The 19,776-nt window shown below is 50.6% G+C and overlaps 7 protein-coding genes across 7 annotated transcripts; 2 read left to right on the plus strand and 5 right to left on the minus strand.

Annotated features, from left to right (window-relative positions):
* Window positions 1–1,483: 1,483 nt before the first annotated feature.
* On the plus strand, window positions 1,484–9,627 carry N7506_004171 (type I polyketide synthase; the record flags this gene model as incomplete). Its single annotated transcript, XM_056953466.1, has 6 exons — window positions 1,484–1,714; window positions 1,776–2,189; window positions 2,245–3,583; window positions 3,636–4,783; window positions 4,835–8,728; window positions 8,785–9,627. 6 exons carry the CDS (start codon window positions 1,484–1,486, stop codon window positions 9,625–9,627), a joined length of 7,869 nt encoding a protein of 2,622 aa, XP_056812355.1.
* A 349-nt stretch (window positions 9,628–9,976) lies between these two features.
* On the minus strand, window positions 9,977–11,544 carry N7506_004172 (uncharacterized protein; the record flags this gene model as incomplete). The annotated part of the gene is made up of 2 exons (XM_056953467.1): window positions 9,977–10,498; window positions 10,552–11,544. The coding sequence occupies 2 exons, from the start codon at window positions 11,542–11,544 to the stop codon at window positions 9,977–9,979; spliced, it is 1,515 nt and encodes a 504-aa protein (XP_056812356.1).
* A 209-nt stretch (window positions 11,545–11,753) lies between these two features.
* N7506_004173 (snoRNA-binding rRNA-processing protein IMP3) lies at window positions 11,754–12,462 on the plus strand (the record flags this gene model as incomplete). The annotated part of the gene is made up of 3 exons (XM_056953468.1): window positions 11,754–11,785; window positions 11,871–12,231; window positions 12,289–12,462. The coding sequence occupies 3 exons, from the start codon at window positions 11,754–11,756 to the stop codon at window positions 12,460–12,462; spliced, it is 567 nt and encodes a 188-aa protein (XP_056812357.1).
* Window positions 12,463–13,177: 715 nt separating this feature from the next.
* N7506_004174 (uncharacterized protein) lies at window positions 13,178–14,080 on the minus strand (the record flags this gene model as incomplete). Its single annotated transcript, XM_056953469.1, has 1 exon — window positions 13,178–14,080. The coding sequence occupies one exon, from the start codon at window positions 14,078–14,080 to the stop codon at window positions 13,178–13,180; it is 903 nt and encodes a 300-aa protein (XP_056812358.1).
* An 856-nt stretch (window positions 14,081–14,936) lies between these two features.
* N7506_004175 (allantoate permease family MFS transporter) lies at window positions 14,937–16,879 on the minus strand (the record flags this gene model as incomplete). Its single annotated transcript, XM_056953470.1, has 7 exons — window positions 14,937–14,988; window positions 15,061–15,242; window positions 15,286–15,654; window positions 15,729–16,148; window positions 16,219–16,424; window positions 16,478–16,573; window positions 16,636–16,879. 7 exons carry the CDS (start codon window positions 16,877–16,879, stop codon window positions 14,937–14,939), a joined length of 1,569 nt encoding a protein of 522 aa, XP_056812359.1.
* Window positions 16,880–17,754: 875 nt separating this feature from the next.
* On the minus strand, window positions 17,755–18,636 carry pyrG (orotidine-5'-phosphate decarboxylase pyrG; the record flags this gene model as incomplete). The annotated part of the gene is made up of 1 exon (XM_056953471.1): window positions 17,755–18,636. One exon carries the CDS (start codon window positions 18,634–18,636, stop codon window positions 17,755–17,757), a length of 882 nt encoding a protein of 293 aa, XP_056812360.1.
* Window positions 18,637–19,159: 523 nt separating this feature from the next.
* N7506_004177 (MAPEG family protein) lies at window positions 19,160–19,727 on the minus strand (the record flags this gene model as incomplete). The annotated part of the gene is made up of 3 exons (XM_056953472.1): window positions 19,160–19,447; window positions 19,504–19,639; window positions 19,696–19,727. 3 exons carry the CDS (start codon window positions 19,725–19,727, stop codon window positions 19,160–19,162), a joined length of 456 nt encoding a protein of 151 aa, XP_056812361.1.
* Between the last annotated feature and the right edge of the window lie 49 nt (window positions 19,728–19,776).

Here is a 19,776-nt window from a genome sequence, read left to right on the forward strand (position 1 = left end):
AAGAGCCCCAAAATAAGTACCGACGTACAAAAGACGGTTTATGTGTCACAAATTGTAATGTACAGAAGTATGGGTACATCGTGCCGCAGAGTCAATCCTAACGGCAGTGGTGGAGCCCCTGAATCATGATCGTCTGCACTAGAAAAATTCTGCGATTGATCTCTTTCCTCAATAAGTAATACCCCGATCCCACGATGCAAACCGATCGTGGGGCTTTTGGTCATTGCGGTGTAGGACTGCGCTAGGTGTTCCTGATCGATCTCCAAGTCAGGCGTGCTGCATCTCCACTAGGCCGCTAGGGAAAAGCACTAGCAGGGTAATTCGAACTGGAACGCAAATTTTATCCGACACACTTTTTTCTAGATCATAAACCTACAGATGCCCAGGTGAAATGATTGGATTATGTCAGAGCGGTGATCTGCCGATCAGAAGCTGGTATGAGCTTCTACTATTGGATAAATAGTAGTTAATAGTTCGACAATCTTAAATCCCGGAGCATTCAGAATCAGGCTCAACTCCGTGGCCAATGAAAAATCCTGGAATTGACCAGGACCCCGGCGAATTTCCGGACAAACCATTAAGCCAACGAATCAACGGCTTTTCTAGTGGCTTCTGGCGCGTAGAAATCAACGGAAACTGAATTTGACAGCGATCTGCACTGGTCTAGCCATGGCTCCAGTGTGTCGACACTCGTGGAGTACTCCGTACTTGCATCGGACTAGTTCGGTCTTGTTTTGCTTACATGTAAGAATCTCTGGCTGCATAGAACCAGCACTAGGGATGCAAGGCTGGGGAAATTCCAGTGTTTCCTGCATTTTCCGGCTCCTTTTTGGTTTAATGAGGAGGATTCTTGTACGACAGATCCACCTGATTATGCGATGAATACATCATATCATGATAGCCCATGGAACAACCCTGGAGCCAATGGCTCGGAAGATCGGCGCAGAGATTGTATGTGGTCATGCACGTGGAGACAGCATGCGCTGTATTACTACTCCGTACGCTGGTGAGCGAATCCCGAAAGGGAAATCTAGATGTACAGAGATGCTGACGCACGGTTAGACGGGCTTGATCAGGCTACTCTGGAGGCTGCTGGCTTTAGCGCCTTCGCAGATACCGGTCTCCCCGCTTCGCTTCAAAGTATGCTCGCGTCGAGGTTCGCGGAGGTTCGCAATATGGGTTTGGGGTAGCGTTTGCTCGATTGGATCTACTTTATAACCCTTCTCTTCCGTCTCTTTAGGGATCAGTTTGTGGTCCTCGCCATTTCTTTCCTCTCAATATCTTTGCTCTTTCCTCTTTCCTCTCCAGAGCTCATCTCTTTTCTTTTCTCCTCAGGCTTCACTTGCCCTCATTCCGTGGATGAGCCGGAAGACCACATCATTCATCCCATCCTCTAACTTTATATAACAATCCGGATCCTGCATCTTATAAAATTTCGGGTAACTAGTGATATCAGCGCAAAGATACACTAGAAACAGAAGTCATGCATCCTCTTTCACTCCCAAGCAAGACCAGCGGCGATGGGTTTGCATCTCATGATGCTTTGGAGCCAATCGCCATCGTGGGTCTAGCAACCCGCTTCCCTCAACAAGCCACGAGCACAGAGAAGCTTTGGGAAACACTCTTGCAAGCCAGGTCAACCTGGTCTGCCATGCCGAAAGAAAGGTTCAACCCGGACGCTTTCTATCATCCAGACCGCGAGCACGGGGGAACAGTAAGTGACCATCGCCTTCCGCACGCCATTGGAGAGCCAGCAAGTTCCTGACCTTACCTAGTTCACTGCCACGGGAGGGCATTATCTCTCGGAAGACACCGCACTTTTCGACAGCTCATTTTTCAATATAACCAACAAAGAGCTCAGTTCAATGGATCCGCAACAGCGGCTTGTGTTGGAGAATGTCTACCACGCATTGGAAAATGCAGGAATGCCAATGGCCAATGCAGTAGGGTCCAATACCTCCGTTTATGTCACCGGTTTCAATCACGATTACCTGAGGATTCTCGATTCAGACCCGGAGGTCGCGCTCAGATATAAACCCACCGGTACAACCAACTCAATCTTGTCGAATCGAGTGAGCTGGTTTTTCGACTTCAAAGGTCCCAGCATGACGGTTGATACCGCGTGCTCCAGTAGTTTGGTGGCCTTGCACTTGGCTGTACAGAGTCTCCGATCCCGAGAATCGAATATGGTAAGCCAATCTGACAGGTAGGCAGATATTTGTTCAGACACTGACGGTTATAAAGGCTATCGTAAGCGGTGTCAGCATTCTCGAAAGCCCCAACGAGTTCATAGGAATGAGTTACACCGGTCTCTTAGGACCCCAAGGCCGATCCTTTAGCTTCGATTCCCGCGCTGAAGGATACGCCCGTGGAGAGGGCGTGGGCACAGTTGTGGTGAAGCCTTTGCACGCCGCTATCAGAGACGGAGATACCATTCGTGCAGTCATTCGCGAGACCGGAGTCAACCAAGATGGCCGGACCCCTGGAATTACCGTCCCCAGTGGAGATGCCCAGGAAAGATTGATTCGTGAAGTATACTGGAGAGCCGGACTAGACCTTGAGCACACTCGATTTGTGGAAGCCCATGGCACAGGAACACGCAAAGGCGACCCAATTGAGGCCGGAGCCCTAGCGAGGGCATTCAATTGTCGAAGAGATACCCCGCTATATGTTGGTGCTATCAAATCCACCATTGGTCATTTGGAGGGTGGATCCGGTGTGGCAAGTCTCATCAAGTCAATCATGGTCCTTGAGTCCGGTATCATCCCGCCGAATTATGACATGCAGTCTGTCAACCCTTCCATCCCTGCAAAGGAGTGGAACCTCGCTTTCCCTACAGAAAACCTCCCGTGGCCGTCGTCGGGCTTGCGAAGGGTTTCAGTCAATTCTTTTGGAATCGGAGGCACCAACTCTCACTGCATTCTTGATGACGCCCATCACTACCTGCGTGAGCGCCAAATCAAAGGCAATCATCGCACTGTGGCTACAGCCCCAACGACCCAAGAGATCGAAAACCTCATTCTCGGAGGAAAGAAAAGTCAAGGCATAACCTCCTGTATTCGGGCTACATCTGAGGATGGCGATGCCTCTGGAGGCGAAGACCTTTTCGTCGATACTCCCATCAGTGAGGGGGGCCGCGAGTCACCACAGTTTAGTATGTCAACGGCCACTGAGTGGATAGATCATCCCAAGCTTTTTTTGCTCTCTGCCTTTGACGAAGAAGGTGTTACGAGAAACGCAGCGGCACTTGCAAGTTACCTTGATAATCGGATCAATGAGACAACTACCGATGATCATTTTCTCAATGATCTCTCATTTACGTTGTCTAAGAAAAGATCTGTGTTTCCCTGGAAAAGTTTTGTCTTGGCCTCCTCTGTCAGAGAGCTTTCATGGAATCTGTCAGAGCTCAACTTCATCAAGCCCTCGAGAACTGCCACATCCGAGCTGCACTTTGTGTTCACTGGCCAAGGAGCCCAGTACCAATTGATGGGCCGAGAACTCATGACTTATGCCGTCTTCCAAGAGTCGGTGGAAGATGCATCTGACTACATTCGTCGACTGGGCAGTCCATGGTCATTACTCGGTAGGTGCTTGCAAGCTGAGATACCTCGTGCCAAAATGCTGATCTCAGACAGATGAGTTGTTGACAGAAAGGGACTCACCACGGGTTCACCTACCCGAGATAGCTCAACCCCTATGCACGGTCTTGCAGATCGCACTTTTGGATTTATTGGCTAGCTGGAATATCTTCCCAGCACGTGTGACTGGACATTCTGCTGGTGAGATCGCTGCTGCTTACTGTGCAGGCAAAATCTCACGCGAAGCTGCCTGGAAAGCAGCATACTACCGCGGTTACGTGTCGTCTAAGCTGCTCTCTGCAAATGGCACAATGATGGCTGTGGGACTGAGCGCATCTGAGCTTGAGGGCTACATAGCGCAAGTCCGAAGCACAAGTCCTGGTGAGCTTCTCGTTGCTTGTCACAACAGCCCAAAGAACAATACGGTCTCTGGCGACGAAGCCATGGTCGATAGCCTCAAGAGTCTGCTTGATGCCGATGGGGTCTTCGTCCGGAAGCTTCAGGTTCAGAATGCGTATCATTCAGCTCACATGAAGACGGTCGCTGGTGAGTACCTCAGTCTCATGGGTATACTTCCTCATGGGAAACGACTCGTGGCTCCCCACAAAGTTTCCATGTTCTCAAGTGTGACTGGAGAAGTGATCAAAGAGGAACGCCTGGACTCTCAATACTGGGTTGATAACATGATCTCACCAGTTCGGTTTTCAAGTGGATTGCAGTCAATGGTTTTCGAAACAGACTCGGGCTCTGGTCAGACTGACTCGGATCGCCTGTGCCTCATTGTGGAGATTGGCCCTCATTCAACCCTGCAAAGTGCAATCAAGGAAACGTTGGCCGCAAGAGATGCTGAATTGAACTTCAAGTATCTCTCAGTTCTGAAGCGTACAGAACGCAGCCTCAGCACTCTGCTCACTACAGCTGGAACTTTAGCCTCAAGTGGCCTGGCCGTGGATTTCCACCGCGTGAATCGAGCCATTGAGTCTGGCAAGGTGAGACGATCGAAGCTTTTGGTGGATCTCCCATCGTACAGATTTAAGCAAAACGAGGAAGTCCTGTTTGAAGGGCGCTTGACCAAGAACCTTCGCGCTCGCAAATACCCCCGCCACGATTTGTTTGGTGCACCAGCCACAGACTGGAACTCTATTGCTCCAAGATGGAGACACTTCTTCAGGTTACACGAGAACCCTTGGCTTCGAGACCATATGGTAGGTCGATAGTCTTTTTGCAACATAAGTCGGGCTTTTAACATCCTCCAGGTGACCGGAAACTGCATTTACCCAGGTGTCGGCTACCTGATCATGGCGATTGAAGCATCTAAGCAACTGGCTGGGGATGTGAAGATTACAGGATTTGAGCTACGTCGAGTCCATATCAAAAGGGCCATGATCATACCAGACAGTAAGGAGGGTGTTGAGGTGTCGCTGTCAATGGCAGTCGTGGAGGACCCTGATTCTGGATCGAGAACATGGCGCCGCTTCCATATCACTTCTTACAATGCTTCAAGCGAGGAGTGGACAGAACACTGCACTGGCCTCATCACAGTCAACCACGAAACATCCCCGGATTTGGTCGACAATGGTCGTGCAGCGGAAGAAGAAAATCGACAGTGGAAAGCCGACTTTGCTGATGCAAAGGAGGCTTGCAATCAACCCATCAATTTCAAAGCCAGTTACAACAACCTCGAAACATCTGGTCTCAACTTCGGTACTCTGTTCCGCAATCTTGACGAAGTCCGAGGAAGCGGCAGAGGTATTGGAAAAATCATTGGGGCCGTGACTGTACCCAATACCAAGGATTCCATGCCCAAGCAATACATGCATTCCCACCTGATCCACCCTGCCACAATGGATAGCATGATTCACATGATGATCGCAGCCCTTCAAGACCTTACCGGGCGGTCCTCACTAGACCAGGTTCGACTTCCCACCTTCATTCGCAATGCCTGGATTTCCGCAGATTTGAATGCAGCAACTTCACACAAGTTCACTGGGCATGCATCTGTGGGAGAAACCCAATCTGACAAGCTTGAGGGCCAAATTTACATGCTGGATGAAGGCTCAAATGCTCCATGTGTTCGTATGAATGGCATCGAGCTCACTCCTTTGGAGTCGGGCGTTGCCGAGAACAATGAGCGGAAGCTATGCAGTGCAATTCAGTACAAACCTGACATCCACTTCCTTGAATCCCACGCTGCATGTGAGATGACTCCACTTGCCAACACCGACGAGGCCTATGACCTACATTGGGTCAAACGACTTCAACTGGCAACTATGATCTACGTGACGGATGCACTGGATGAATGCAAAACCATTGACGTCAAAGGTCTTGACTCACACCTGCAACGTTATCTTGACTGGATGAAGCACTTCAAAGAAAAGCTCATTCAAAATGAGATTATCCATCTGCCTTGCATCGAGTTCCAGAAGGCCATTCGAGATGAGACTTTGAAAGAAACCATCAGTCAGGAGCTTGAAGCACACAACGCTGAATGTGCCATCACTGTCAGAATGGGTCAAAATATCTCACGGGTGTTGAAGGGGGAAGCAAATCCCCTGGATCTCATGTTTGGACAGGACTCCGTTATGGAGCAAGTTTACAGGGAGGGCCTTGAGATTTTCAACCTCCCTCAACATCTACGAAACCATTTGTCTCTCATTCGTCATCAACGTTCCGAGCTCAAGATTCTCGAGATTGGCGGCGGCACTGGCAGCTTGACTGCCGAGGTACTGGGCATTCTGTCTCCAGATCCAACCAAGAGCAAAGGAAACATCTCCAGTTATACATTCACCGACATTTCATCTGGCTTCTTTGATAAGGCAAAAGAACGTTTCCAGTCGTGGTCCGACATATTCAAGTTCCAAGCATTCAACATAGAGCACAATCCTGTTGAGCAAGGACTCGAGGCAGGAACGTACGACCTGATCGTTGCCGGGAATGTGATCCACGCCACGAAGGATTTACACGACGCATTGAAAAACTTGAGATCGTTGTTGAAGCCTGGTGGTCAGCTCATTATGCAGGAAGGCATTCGGCAGGACTTCCTCTGGTATCCTCTTGTTTTCGGTCAGCTCCCTGGATGGTGGCTCGGTGATGAGCCCTGTCGTCAGTGGTGTCCATACATTCAGACTGAGGAGTGGAATGGGTATCTTATTGAAGCCGGGTTCTCGGGTGTCGACATTGAGTACCCCAGCTCGAATAACCCGGACCTGACATGGCAGAGCATCTTGGTATCGTCAAACCCTTCAGCTACTCAAGATCTTTCGACAACAAGCGCTTTGATTCTTACGACACTTGATTCCAGCGCCGAGATTCTGTCCCTGCAACAAAGCCTGAAGAAGATTGGCTACAGTCGTGTTGAGGCTGTTCATCCCTCAAAGTTGGCTGGGCGCACATTAGAAAATGTGCATTGTGTTTCGACCATCGACCTTGAATGTCAATATCTCACTGAAATGAACGAGGCTCAGTTCCATGACCTCAGAAGGCTTCTGACTGAAATTGAGAATTTGCTCTGGATCACCACACAGTCTGAAATCAACCCACATTCTAGCATGATTATGGGTCTCCTTCGCACAGTGCGTTGGGAGCGAGACTCGGACGACTCCAACATTATCACTTTGACAGTGCCACAACAGGAGTTTTACGGATCGAACCAAGCACGGCTTTTGGGTGACATCAGCAAAATCATCAAGCATCAGTTCTGGAACAACTCGAAGCTTGATCGCCATGCAGAATATCTTCTGCAAAATGGCATCATCCACATTGGCCGTTTGGACGAATGGTCTGCTGGTGACCAATTTCTTGGTACAAGATCTTCGAAGCTATATCCTAAGACTCAACGGCTCGATAAGATTGACTATCCAATCGAGTCACAGAGAGCTGTCAGCGGTGACAGTGAAATCTATTGGATTGCAGACCTCCAGCATGAGAACATGCTGGCAGACGATGAGGTCGAAATTGAAGTTCGTGCAGTGGGCCTCAGCTCTAATGCCTCTGGCTACCTGTCGACTGAGGCTGCTGGAGTTGTAACCCAAATTGGGTCAAAGGTTGAGAGTATACTCCCTGGTGATAGGGTTGCTTACATCTCTCCGCTGTCGAAGGGTGGTCGTTGTCGAACACATGAACGAGTCACTCAATCACTGATCACTCAAATCCCGAGTGACATGTCCTTTGAGATTGCGGCTCAGCTAGCGTCGGTATATGCTACGTCTGTTCATGGTATTCTCAATTGTGCTGCGTTGACTGCCGATGATACAATTTTGATTCACAATGGTGCACTGGCCGTCAGTCAAGCGGCAATTCAGTGTGCCCAAATGTCTGGAGCAACCATTCTCACTACTGTGGGGACCATTGAGGATCGAAATTTGCTGGTCTCCGAGTACAACATTCCTGTGGACCACATCTTCTCAAACAAGGATCTTGCATTCGCTAAAAGTGTCATGCGTTGCACAAATGGCAGCGGAGTTGATGCTGTCTTCAACACTATGACCGGTGAAGCTCTTCGGGAGACACTATCATGCCTTGCGCCACATGGTACATTCGTTGACGTCGCACAAAACGAGGTACGAGTTGATACTACCACCGAGCTGGCTTCTCTGTCTCAGAACGTGAGCATCCACAAGGTCAACATGCTCTCAATGGCCGATACAAGACCGAAGACGGCTCGCAGCCGACTCCATGAATCATTTGGCCTGTACAAGGACAGGAAGATTGGTCAGATAAGAAAATCTGTGGTTTTGAGTTTTGCACAGATTCAAGAAGGGATTCAAGGAGTCCAAAGTGGAATATATGCGAAGGTTGTCTTCATTCCGAGTCCCGCAGACGTGATCTCGGTGGCCCCGAAGCCAATCACAGCATACCAATTTGACTCTGACGCTACGTACGTTCTTGCTGGCGGATATGGCGGTTTGGGTCGCAATTTGGCCAGATGGATGGCCACTCGTGGCGCGAGGAATCTACTCATGCTGTCGCGCTCTTCGGCATCAAGCGCCGAGAAACGGGAAACAGTCATCGATCTTGAGAAGATTGGATGCAAAGTCATTGACCTTGTCTGTGATATCTCAGACCTTTCTACCTTGAGCGCACTATCGGATGGCCACCTTACACATCTGCCTCCCATCAAAGGGTGCATCCAAGCCTCTATGGTCCTGAGAGTAGGTTTCTCAATATCCAAGAAAACAAGGTTAATCTTTACTAACAACAAGTTCAGGATGGTGCCTTTGCTGGAATGTCTTTCGAAGATTGGAAAGTAGCCACAAAGCCCAAGGTTCAGGGCTCTTGGAACTTGCATAAAGTTCTACCAGATGACATGGACTTCTTCGTTATGCTCTCTTCCGTGGCCGGGATTTTGGGCAACCGCGGCCAAGCAAACTACGCAGCTGGGAATACCTTCCAGGATGCACTGGTTGCCTACCGATTGTCCCAAGGAATGAACGCATCAAGTATCAACCTCGGTAGTGTATCCAACATCGGATGGGTAGCGGAGAACAGGAACTCAATGCGCACACACACAGCCACGCTGTTCGAGATGCTCCGCGAAGAGGAGGTGCAGGCCGCCGTGGAGTTCCTGATTGACCCTCGACTCAAAGATCGAGATAATGTCAACCCATGCTCTCAGCTCGTTCTCGGTCTTCCAACGGCAGAGATGTGTCGCCAGAACGGCGTTCCGGCTCCCACGTACTTGGAGTATTCGATGTTTACGCACCTCCGCGGCACTGCTATGACCAAGAATAGTGGGGCTCTCGAGCAGAAATCTGTCAGCACGAGTAGTCTTTTGGCAGCGGCCTCTGGATTCGAGGCTGCCGTTACAGTTGCAACAAATGGGTTGGTCGAAAAGCTTTCTTCCCTGCTCGCCACCCCTGCTTCTGAGATTGATGCTCATCGCTTTGGTTTTGGGGGTATTGATTCTCTGGTTGCAATGGAGTTCAGGTACTGGATTGTCAAAGAGTTGAAGGCCGATGTGTCCTTGTTGGATATCATTGGCTCTGAGAATATCAAGACTCTCGGCGTGAAAATTACCGAGAGAAGCCGTTTGGTTGGAGGCACTACATAATTCCAGGGCTAACACATCACCTGTCACCACAATGTAGCATGTTGTGGTATATATAGGGTATACGGATGACAGAGCACGATGTCCTGTCATCTGGGCATGTCATGCCTTTTGGAAGTGTTGTGGCGTGTTTCAGGTTGGCTTGTTATATCTTTGGTCCAACCTTAGAATCAAGAATCAGTTGAGTTCGAAGGTGAAAATAAACTCCATTTTCTACTGAGAATTTCCCTCGTCCTATCATGCCAGAGCAACCTTGGAGTCACCTCAAATTGCGACGAAGACGCCCCAATCCAACAAAAGCCAAATCATAAGTTCCATTATTCATTACGTTCATAACAAAAGCATAACCCCTCTACTGAGACTGCGCCATATAGCCGTGCAGACTTTGGCCGGCAACACAAAGAGCCAACTTTGGCGCTGCGCCCGACCGCTCATGTCGCCAAGCCCGCTCCCGCAGAGCCAGGTAGACAGATCGGAACGGTTGGAGATCGCCGGGCAGCCTCGCAGGCGGGGAATTGGGATCGAAGCCCAGGTCGAAGAGCTGTGCCTCGCACCAGCGCATCGTGTCTGGAGGCATGTACTCATCTGTGTCGTATCCCGAGTAGGTCTGCTGCATGGCCTGGACGGTTGGGGCATCGACTGAGAGACCGAAGTTCTCTACTCCCTTGGGTGGGTGGTGGTAATTCATGTAGGGTTTTCCAGGGGCGCGCTCGGGATGGTCCGCTTGTTTGCGGATGTTGTGGATGTTCCATGTTTGGACGTATGATTTGATGTGGCTTCTGAGAATGGGCATGTATATGGCGAAGAGGGCCACTTGTTCGGGTACTACTGATGCTGAGAAGAGGCCTTCGCTGTGGAGTTGGCGGAAGTAGTTCTGTGTGCCTGAGTTAGAAAGCTTGGCATGAGAAAGTATTCTGTTGAGCTTACATGGTAAAGAGTTACTACTGATTTAGCAAGCTGAGCCCACCAAGATTCAATGCGGTGGGTATCATTGGCTCGACCCGGCGCACAGCATTGGTCGCGCTGAACATCTACATCGCCGACACGACGAAGCGCAAAGTGAGCATCGGCTAGAAGAGGAACTTCGGATTCCAGGTCAGATCGGAGAGTACGCGGTTGGCGACCTTTGGCGGTGACTGTTTCAAGATGGTGCTTGAGAACGCCCGCTGCCGTGTGAGCGTCAACACCAACATTGATCCACAGAACGTAGCGAGAATACGAGTCGATCTCCGCGTGAATGCGGAATCCAAAATTAGCCAGCTTGGTGTACCCATTGACATGCCAGGTCAGATTAGGGCCGGCCAGGATCTTAGGCGGGGGAGGACGTCGCTGAAAGTCACGCGTGCGGCTCTCCACGGTCTCAGGACGAAGCATGCGGTAGACATTGTAAAGTCGGTCGCGAGCAAAAACATAGCCCTTGCTGCGGAAGTGGTTGTGCAAGAGCTCCTTGCCATATCCCTCAATAGTGCCTTTGTCCATTTCCTCAGTCAGTGCGTCGAGAATCTCCTGTACCTGCGCTTGCTGCTGTGCGGGCGAGTCAAGACGCAGCCGTATGCCAAGCTGATGGCGTAGCCTGCGCAAAGTCCGCTGAGAAACATCGAAGCCTTCATCGTTCAGAACCGTGACAATCTCTTGGTCCGAAAGACCCACCTCGAAGAAGAGGTGCTTGATACGTGCATGGAGCTCTTGGTTGGATGTGTTGTTTTCCTTCTTCTTTTCCTTCACTCCCCAGCGCTGCAGGCGTTTCGTCAATGTTCGTGCGGAGATCTGTATGTCATGCTGTGCTTTCAGGTGTTTGCAGATGTCCGCGCTCGACATTTTCTTCTCGTATAGCGCGATGATTTCGGGTTTTTGGGCCTCCAGATCCACACGTGGACGACCAGAGGGTCTGACCGGTGGTTCTGCAGCCGGTTCTTCCATTTTGCGATATCAACGTGATGTTGATCAGGAATAACTTCCGAGAGGTACAAACAGTCGACGGTTGGGGAAAGGCGGTGGGGCGATTGAATCTCGGCAGAACCCCACCGCCCTGATAACCCAATTTTTTTGTTATCGGCGATTTGCTTCACTCGGAACAGGAAATTCAAGACACTCACAAATTATTGTCGTGATCCAACCGAGTCGCTACAATGGTCCGTGAACTCAAGCACCACGAGAAAAAGTACGTTATCCAGCTCGAACCCGATTCCAACCCCGGTGCCATGGCACTTCGTCCAACAGAACCCAGCGATTAACCACTCACTCAGGCTTCTCCGGAAGGTCGACTTCCACAACTACAAGTCCGATGGCAACCACCGCGAGCACCAGATCCGTCAACGGTACCTCCTCCAAGACCCAATGGACTACAAGAAATACAACTCCCTCTGCGGATCTCTGCGTCAACTCGCCCACAAGCTCTCTCAGCTGGACCCCGAGTCCGACCCACTGCGCAAGAAGCTCGAATCCGAGCTCCTGGACAAGTTGTGGCGCATGGGTATCCTGAAGCAGTCTCGCGAGCAGGGCGCAGGTCTGTCCAAGGTCGAGCGCGAAGTGACTGTTTCCGCTTTGTGTCGGCGCAGATTGGCTGTCTTCATGGTGCGCTCTGGAATGGTGGAGACTATCAAGGCTGTGAGTACAACGATTGGAGATTGGAGAGATTTGAGTATGTTTTGCTAATTGTTTTAGTCTACGACTTTCATCGAGCAGGGCCATGTTCGCGTTGGTACGGAGGTCGTCAATGATCCTGCGTTTTTGGTCTCCCGCAACATGGAGGACTTCGTCACCTGGGTGGATTCCAGTAAGATCAAGCGCAACATCCTGCGTTACCGCGAGAAGTTGGATGACTTTGATCTGCTGTGAGCGGTCATTGTGGAGGGAAAGGATGAAAAGAAAAGCATTTTGGGTTTTTGTCTTTGATATACCCGGCGCTTGTGCATTTTGGCCTGTTTCAGGTTTGGCGTACTCATGTTTTATGAAATTCTATCGATGTGCACCCTGTGGTTGATTCAATACATAGGGAATATTCGAATGCAACTGGATCTCAAATATACAATCATCTCTTCCATGGGCGTGGGAGGGCCTCACTCACGATATTGACTGTTAAACAGACTGGCGGCAATTTCACCAACATGGAGTTTTTTGTGACCTTCAAGGTTATGCCATCAAGCTCGACGGGCACAAGCACTCGCGGGGACCGAGATTAACTGCAAAGCAACTCAAAGGCTACTAAACCTTGTACCAGACCTAGGCCAAATGTGTCTATATTCAGTGCACCGAAAGCGGAATTATACTTAATATGAATAGCGACACGAAGGCCGATTATGTACCAGAGAAAAGTATGTACACATACTCGAACGAAGGGTATCTCAGTCTGAAGGAAGGGACAACAACAGACAATGCAACGAATGCAAAAGCGACTAGAGATGAAGAAGCCAGCGATACACCGTTCCACGGGAACGGCCACTGGATGCAAAAGCAATGCAAGTTTGTCACTCGGAATCGTGGTATCATAGGGAGGGAAGAAGCCAGCGCAGCACCAGTGCTACTAGGACGCAAAAAAGAGGAAACGGCCAAGTCAGGCGTTAGGAAGTGGAGACGTCTTTGATCGAAGACAAGTCCAACGGCGTCGAGCACTCGGGCTCAAGACATTTGAATGTCCTTTACAAGGCGCATCGTCAGGAAGATCCATTCTGAATCGACGGACGCTCCCTTCACGCTCGGGCTTGCCTTCTTCGAAAAACGGAACTCGAGCATCCCGAGTTTGGAAACAGCGCGGCGCTACACGCCGCCAGAATCCTCGCACTCCACTACTCGCTCGGTCGATCTTCTCATACTCTCGCCGCCGGGTATCATCCGATGTCCACTCCATGACTGTCGCCGGGACATGGATGGACGAGGACGAAGGGCTGATAGTGGGCATTGTGTTTGAGCGATCTCTTTGCGAGAGGAAGTGCGGAGGCTGTGTTGGTGACTCGGGCTCGAAGCGGAAGCTTGAGCGCGATGATACGATTGGGGATGATGGGGCGGAGCTTCCCTTCTCAGTTGAGGAGCGGCTTTCTCGCCGAGCGCTTGTAGAGGCCGCTCGTTGGAGAGCTGGACGGCTTGTCTCCGTCTCTGTCTCTTGGAAGAGACGGCATGATTCCCGGTGCAGGGCGATGAGAGACTCGCGCCGTTCTTGTGGAGGGATACGGGTTGAAGGGACGGGCACGATGGCACCGTTGGGAATTGTCCGACGTGTAGAGTGTAGGGAGCTACGGCGACTGTTGGGGCGCGAGGTGGTGCTGCGCGAGGCTGAGCGAGAGTGCGTTGTGGAGGTGGAGGGCTGTGAGCTGCGCCTGGGTGAAGGTGGGTCGATACGTTTGACCTTGGCCATCTCGGATGGGGATATAGGTTCACATCTCTCAAGTTCGGTGATAATAGGTGATTTTGTAGAGAGGGTTAAAGAGGGCTGTAGAGCCAGACATGTGACGGACGCCATCAGAGAGAGTTTGGAACTGGCAGGTGCCCTTGCAATGCACCTTCGCAGTTCACAAGTTCAGCGTTCAGGACCTGCTGGACACCGTATAGTTAAGAGCCGAGGTGCGGTGTCTATGAGGATTCATATATGCAGTTTGACTCCATCTTGAAACCACATGGAACCCCCCCAAAAAAAGATTAACAAAAATATCCAAAGATGAAACAGAAGCCTAAATAGAATCAAAAGACATGAGATTCCTATTTATTCTCGCGCACACCGCTCCTCATTTATTTTAGCGGAGTGGGGGGTTCGGCGTCTAGAGTGTCTGGCCGGTGATCGTCCTATAGAAGCGCCAACGCCCCTGCAGTGACAAATGCAGAAATGCAGGGGTTTGTACTCTGTATGCTACCTTATTACTCGGTTCTCCGTATTATGGCGCTATAAAGCTATTAATCTATTAATCTATATTAATCTACCCAGAATGGTGGTACAGAAAGTGGCCTGCAGGGCCTGCAGAGAATCCGGAGTCACTTGAATGGTCCACATGGACAAGCAAAAGTAAACCTTGCGTGGACGATCAGTTGGTAAAAGATGTGCGGTGCGGGAATGGAATTTTAAGTGAGTGTTCACGCTAGTCCACCGTGTGATGCACGTTGTTACTTGCAGAGGGACCCTAGCAGACCCCAAACAGGTTGGACAGGCCTACTAGACCCTAATAGACCCTAATTCTCTTAGTGTGTTGGGACACCGCCCTCAACGATCTACACCATGACGATAGATGTCTTAAACACTTTCAAATCGGGATCAAGTCATAATTCGTAGTCCTAAAGACTTCTTACCCCTAACATGTAAATACACAAAGTAGAGAATGTACAAATCAAAGAGAATACAGGAACTCGGGGTTCTCCCGATCCGTCAAATCAAGCCACCTGCGAAAGCAAAATTAGTGAGAAGCTAAATTTCGGCCTGCATGCCGAGTCTGAAGTCGACAAAAAACTTACTCTTGATTCTCCAACCGCACATAGTCCGGTCGGGCAGTAAACAGAAGCTTCTTCTGATTCTGTCGACGATACCACATCCACACTCCGACCAGCAAAAACAAACACACGCCCCAGCAGACGATGATGGTGACTTCGGCGGGGACATAGCGGGGGGGCATCCTTCGGGCGGAAGGTTTGTGGGCCTACGACAATGTCAGTGCGCACGTTCGACTGTCGATGGCCAACATTGGGCCCACTGCACTCACCGATGATATTCCCTGCACAGTATCCAATCAGATATAAAGCCGCCACGGTAGTCTTCTTCGTGTATCCCGCCACATTGGAAGAAATCAGCGAGAGCAACGCGACAAATGGTGTCGGACTGGCTTGCGTGAGATAGTAGCCGATCAAGCGACCGACGTTGTTTCCCAGAGGAAGTGCCACGATTAGCAACATGCCGACGATCGAAGCGACCAGCCCGCCGAGACTGGTCAGCACTCGCTGGTTGGTGATGTGGCCGATGTAGCCGTTGAGAAGGAGGGCGATGACTTCCACCGCGCCGCCTGGGACGCCGAGGATGAGACTCTGCTCCTCGGTGTAACCGAACCCTTTGATCTGGTACAGATATACACCGTCAGCGCTTCATATTGAGAAAAAGGATTTCCTCCAGTGTTCTCTGAATATCATACCAGTTGACTGAAGAAGTTGGTGATACCGCCATTAGGGATATCCGCGATAATCGCGTAGAAGAAGAATGCCCAGGTCATGGGATCCAACAGCGCCTCTTTCACTTGATAGAGCTTGAAATGCTTGTTACCAATGCCCTGCTGGTTAATGCGAACACGAGCAATCGCCAACACGCGATCTTCCTTCTTCAACCAGCGCGCATTGAGCTGGTTATCGGGCACAATCCACAGGAATACCACGCCCAGACAAACCGTCAGCAGGCCAGTCACCATGAAGACGATCTTCCAAGGCTCGATAGAAGACCCGTGCTTGGCTGTGCCGACGGCAATACCGTAGGCCACTACACCACCGAGAATTTGGCCTACGCCATTGAAGCTGAACCAGATGTTGACTCGGATGCCTTGTTCGTATTTGGTGTACCACTTTTGATCATGAGTATGGAGTCGGGACTGCAGGGATTTCCGTTTGAGAAATGAGTGGTCTGGTACATACCTGGGACGTAAGAAGGGCAAAACCAGGTGTGACGGCCGCTTCAAAGACACCCAGCATGAAGCGGATAGCGATGGCGCCCGGGTAGTTTTTAACAGCCGCAAAACAGCATAAAATCGCTCCCCAGATGAGGATACATGCCGCCGAGTATTTGCCCAGTGGGAGGCGCTGCAGGAGGCGATTGGTTGGGTATTCCCAGGCGAGATATCCTATCAACACACATTAGTGCTGTCGCGCGAGTATAAGGGAGAGACATCGGTACCGAAATAGAATAGACTGCCGAGCCATTGGTATTGATCACCCTCGAGACTCAGATCTTCTTTGATACCCATGACACTAGCGTAGGATAATGTTGTCTCTGTGCTGCGTTAGTTCTGGTCTTGATCAGGTCCTGGTTCAGATGTAGAGTATACTACGTACTATCCAGATAATTCATTCCATAGATAAAACACATGATTGGCATCATATGCCAGTCAATAATACTCAGCAATCGACGGTTCGTCGCTTCGTCAAGTTCTATCGTCTCTCCGTGCATCTCGTCGATGGCCTTCATGGCCTCGTCGGCATCGTGCGAGTGTTTTTCGATCGTTGGATTGACATGCTTGACCTTTTCGATGTCGCCATTGTCCACGCCGGTGGAAAGACTGATGGATTTCTCAGCCATGTTGAACAAGATCCCGGCTGAGAGGAGACCTTGAAAAGATGTGGTTCAAGTGAAAATTTCAAGGGAGTATAGATTATGACTATAGCCAGACTCGAGCAAGGTTGGGAAGGAGAAAATGGCCCGATATAAATAAGTAGACTTCACGAGTACAGGCAATGCGGGGAGATCAGTATCACATACTGCTATCTGCCGTACACTGCCGCGCACTACGTACAGTGTCCATATAGGTCGGGTGCTATCAAGCAAATGCTGAGAGTGGATTCGATAAGCCGATGTATCTGGGGTTGAAATCTCCAGCGATGATTGGCTGCGAAGAGAGGGGGTGGGATGATCGGCGGACACAAAAAGACAAGATCCCGGTTCGTAGGCTGGGCATAACTTACTTCCTGGGCATTGCTTCTGTTGTGTACTCCGTACTCCGTACAATGTGATGCCTCAGCTGTAGACCCGGTGTGTACAGAGGTCAAGATCGCCACGTGAAAGTGTTGCTCCACTTGAATTATGCTTGAAGCCTGAGGATGGAGTATAGTGCTTGGGAACTTCGGAGCCAGATCTAGTCTCCTATCCGGCCAAAAGTACTTGGTTATCAGATAGCCGACCCGTTTTCGGTTGACAAGTCGATACTAATTGACACTTATCTTGCTCTCTCCACATCTGCACCTGTGAAATATTTTACACAGATACTGTAGATAATACCCCGAGAGAAAAACTTACGAAACAGCGCTCTCCTTGCATCCCTTGTGGCAAGTCTCCTTACTCCGTACATAGTCGCGCACCAGACTCATGCACCAAGATCAAAATTTACTGTACAGAGTATATAGCACGCCATGAACTTCATTATGCAATGTAACTCTTACCGGGTATGTAGGTACACTCTATTGCGCAACACGGGCCAGGTACGCATCCCAGCCTTGTTGCTGGTACTGCTTGGCAGCATCGACCGGGTCGGCCGCGGCGTAGATGCCACGACCGGAGATAATGAAATCGGCACCACGGCCGACCGCCGACTGTGGAGTCTGATACTGCTGGCCGAGCTTATCGCCCTTGGAGGAAAGGTTGACGCCCGTGGTGAAGACAACGAAGTCCTCATCCTGCGCGGGCGCAACGCTCGCGTCGACCTCGCCCAGCGAGCGGGTTGACACAAAGCCCAGCACGAAACTGGGGTACTTGCGGGCGATGTCGACGGAGGCAGAGGTGTAAGAGCCGGTAGCGAGGGAGCCCTTGGAGGTCATCTCCGCGAGGATGAGGAGGCCGCGCTCGGAGCCGTAGGGGAAGGAGGGGTCTTGGGCGGTTTGGGCGAGCGCTTCGACGATGCCCTCACCCGGCAGGATGGAGCAGTTGATGATGTGGGCCCATTCGGAGATGCGGAGGGTGCCGTTGTGGTATTGCTTCTGGACGGTGTTGCCGATGTCGATGAACTTGCGGTCTTCGAAGATAAGGAAGTTGTGCTTAGCGGCGAGAGCGTTGAGTCCGTCGATCGTCGCTTGGCTGAAGTCCGAGAGGATGTCGATGTGGGTTTTGATCACGGCGATGTAGGGGCCCAGGCCTGTGGGTGTTAGGTGAGGGTTTGAGGAACCTGAGAAGTTTAGGGGAGTCATACGATCAGCGAGATCGAGGAGTTCTTTGGTGGTGGTCACGTCGGCGGAGACGGTCACATTGCTCTTCTTCTCTTCGGCGACCTGGAAGAGCTTGCGCGCGAGGGGGTTGGGGTGCGACTTGGCACGGGCGCCGTAGGTCAATTGCGACTTGGAGGACATTGTTAATGAGGGGTTTATAAGTCTGAGACTGGAATCAGAAGCAAAAAAAGGTGAAGCGGAACTTTTTCTGCCGCGGGGCAAAATCCCCGGAAGTGAAGTGGGCCTGTGGCTTTCCTAATGCAGAAGTTTTATATAAATATAGTATAAAATACCCCATACAAGTAGTCTGATATGATCTATGTGTATACGTAAGTGTGAGTACTGTACTCCGTATGAGCCTCTGCTACCGCTTGCGGGATCCTCTTATGAAGAAACTAAACAACAGCTAGAAGGACAGCTAGAAACATAGGTAGAAAGACAGCTCAAAAGACAGTGAAACCGAACCAAAAGGTAATTAGCAAAAAGATAGTACAGCCATTGGACTCTAAACTATCGTTGGACTCTCCATTACTCGTCTTCAGCCTTAATATTACATATTTCAATCAGGTTTAGTTCCCACGTTAGCTTTAATATTATGGTTTGTTACACCCAAGTAGTGGAAGGTTGTCCCGGAGGAATGGCCATTTGCTACTTAAATTAACGTTTAGAGAGAGATCAGAGACCGTCCAACACCGAACACACTCAGTCCCCAGAGTGCGCCCTGCACCAGCCAGAAGAAGCTACCAATCATGCGGCCCTTACCCTGCGGCTTCCCGGAGTAGACGTAGCCGTAGAGGAACAGTACTCGGAAGAACACCCACAGAGCACCAAGACCAGCCGCATACTCAGGGTACTTCAAACCAGCAACGAGAGTGAAGAGCATGGTCTGCGAGGAGTTTTCGAGGAAGTTGGAGTGGGCACGCTGGGCGCAGTTGAACTGTTCTGCCTTGGCCTGGAATTGGTTAGATCTCTGCTTAGTGCGATCTTCGGGGATAACGGAGTACTGACATTCTCCTTGGAGAGCTCCATAGAAGCATAGCTGTTGGGGTAGGGCACCTTGGCCTGCTTGCGCAGGCTGCCGGTGACGATACCGTGAACGAATCCGAGGACAGGGATAGCGCCGAGCGCCACGCCAATCACGGCACTGAGAGGTGGTTAGCGGCGCATTCTGGTTTGGGCGATTGAGGAGCTTTTTCTTACCCGTAGTTACTGGGGATGATGAATGCGACCATTGTGTAGTTTTAAACTGATAGATGATGTGAGAGGGTGGCTTGATGTTGT

Source organism: Penicillium brevicompactum, assembly GCF_028827555.1.
Source record: "Penicillium brevicompactum strain IBT 35665 chromosome Unknown utg000003l_segment0_segment0, whole genome shotgun sequence".
In the NCBI taxonomy this organism is placed as follows: Eukaryota; Fungi; Ascomycota; class Eurotiomycetes; order Eurotiales; family Aspergillaceae; genus Penicillium; species Penicillium brevicompactum.